The following is a 1,838-nucleotide window of genomic DNA, read 5'->3' as shown; positions in this document are numbered from 1 at the left end:
ATCTGTATAACACATACACTCAGACACGTATACACACATACACAGACATACGCAAACATAGATACACATACACATATAACACACACTCTCAAACACACAATGACAATTATTTTTCTTTTGAGTGCTTCAGTTTTGACATCAGCATGTGTATGTGCCATTCTTAAAATAAACAATGCTAACATCAATACTCACATGTTCTTGTTTGACAGTTTGTGGAAGATTGTGATAAAACTATGGATGTGGTAAGTTGTGATGGCACATCTTGTAATCCTAGCATTTGGAGGTGGAGGAACAACAATTGGGAGATTAAAGTCATCTTTTTTGAAATGGTTATTTGAAGTCCATGTTGAGCTACATCAGACTTTTCCTATGTCTCATTAAAAAAAAAAAAAAAAACAAAAAAAACAAAAGAACTATCTGTTAGACTTTATGGATCCAAAACCCTGAAGTTGGCAGTTCATCTCATGGCACAAATGTGAAAACACGAAGAGTATTTTTTCAGACTATTTACATAAGCACATTTACTTTGTAGGTATTTTTTAAAAAAAATAATAAATAAAGGAAGAAGAAGCATGCAAAACCAGAGCATTGTCACTGAGTTCATACTCATGGGACTTTCACAGAACCCAAATATTGAGAAAATACTATTTGTTTTGTTTTTCTTGGTCTACCTTGCAACTCTTGGGGGAAACATTATAATTGTGGTAACAATTGTATTCAGTCCTGCACTTTTTGGTTCCCCCATGTACTTCTTTTTGTCTTTCCTATCCTTCCTGGATGCGTGTGTTTCTTCTGTAATCACACCAAAGATGATTATGGACTTCTTCTATGAGACAAAGACCATCTCCTTTGAATGTTGCATGATACAACTCTTTGCTGTCCACTTCTTCACAGGAGTGGAAGTGATTGTCCTGTCGGCCATGGCCTATGACCGCTATGTGGCCATTTGCAAGCCCCTCCACTACTCTTCCATCATGACCCAGAGGCTTTGTGTCATCCTGGTGGGAGTAGCTTGGGCAGGAGGCTTCTTACATTCTATCATACAAATTATCTTCACTTTGCAGCTGCCCTTCTGTGGCCCCAATGTTATTGATCATTTTGTATGTGACTTGTTCCCATTACTGAAGCTTGCCTGCACCAACACACACATTTTTGCCATTTTGGTGTTTGCCAACAGTGGTTCTATCTGCATCATAATCTTCTCTATTTTACTTGTCTCCTATGGTGTTATCTTGTTCTCTCTGAGAGCCCATAGTTCTGAAGGTCGTCGTAAAGCACTCTCTACCTGTGGATCCCACATTACTGTTGTGCTTTTGTTCTTTGTCCCTTGCATATTAATATATGCACGAAATAATTCTGAATTCTCATTTGAGAAAAATGTGTTTATATTTGATGATGTCCTGACACCAATGCTAAATCCTTTGGCTTATACTTTCAGGAATAAAGAAATGAAGAATGCCATCAAAAAAATGTGGAGGAGATTGTTTAATATTTCTGATAAGCATTAAATTATTTAATTTATAGGGACAGAGAAATGGCTCAATTTTTAATAGATCCTGTTATATGTGCATGAGATCCTAAGCTTGGATCTTGACTGTGTTCCATCTTGATATACATTTCTGATTCCAGTACAACTAAGTAAAGTTTTAGATATCAATTTAAAAGGAGCCCCAATGTAAAAGTCTATGTGTTTAACTTCCTTAAAACATCCTTTCCCATACTATCAGCTAGGCCCACTCTTTCCAACCCATACCCACATTATCTGGGAAATGCTCTATTGCCCATTAGTTAGGAACTGCTCCTTCCATATGTATTCTACACCTCTCAATGTCTGAACC

The 1,838-nt window shown here is 36.9% G+C and overlaps 1 protein-coding gene across 1 annotated transcript; it reads left to right on the top strand.

The window, feature by feature from the left end:
• Positions 1-572: 572 nt before the first annotated feature.
• LOC127684391 (olfactory receptor 4C15-like) lies at positions 573-1,508 on the top strand. The gene has a single exon (XM_052181325.1). The coding sequence runs from the start codon at positions 573-575 to the stop codon at positions 1,506-1,508; it is 936 nt and encodes a 311-aa protein (XP_052037285.1).
• Positions 1,509-1,838: the final 330 nt, after the last annotated feature.

The sequence above is a fragment of the Apodemus sylvaticus genome, chromosome 5, assembly GCF_947179515.1.
Source record: "Apodemus sylvaticus chromosome 5, mApoSyl1.1, whole genome shotgun sequence".
Taxonomy (NCBI): Eukaryota; Metazoa; Chordata; class Mammalia; order Rodentia; family Muridae; genus Apodemus; species Apodemus sylvaticus.
This window is presented reverse-complemented; position numbering and strand designations above follow the sequence as displayed.

Excerpts from the sequence above, each read along its gene's own strand:
- LOC127684391 (XM_052181325.1), top strand. The coding sequence starts at position 573 with ATGCAAAACCAGAGCATTGTCACTGAGTTCATACTCATGGGACTTTCA.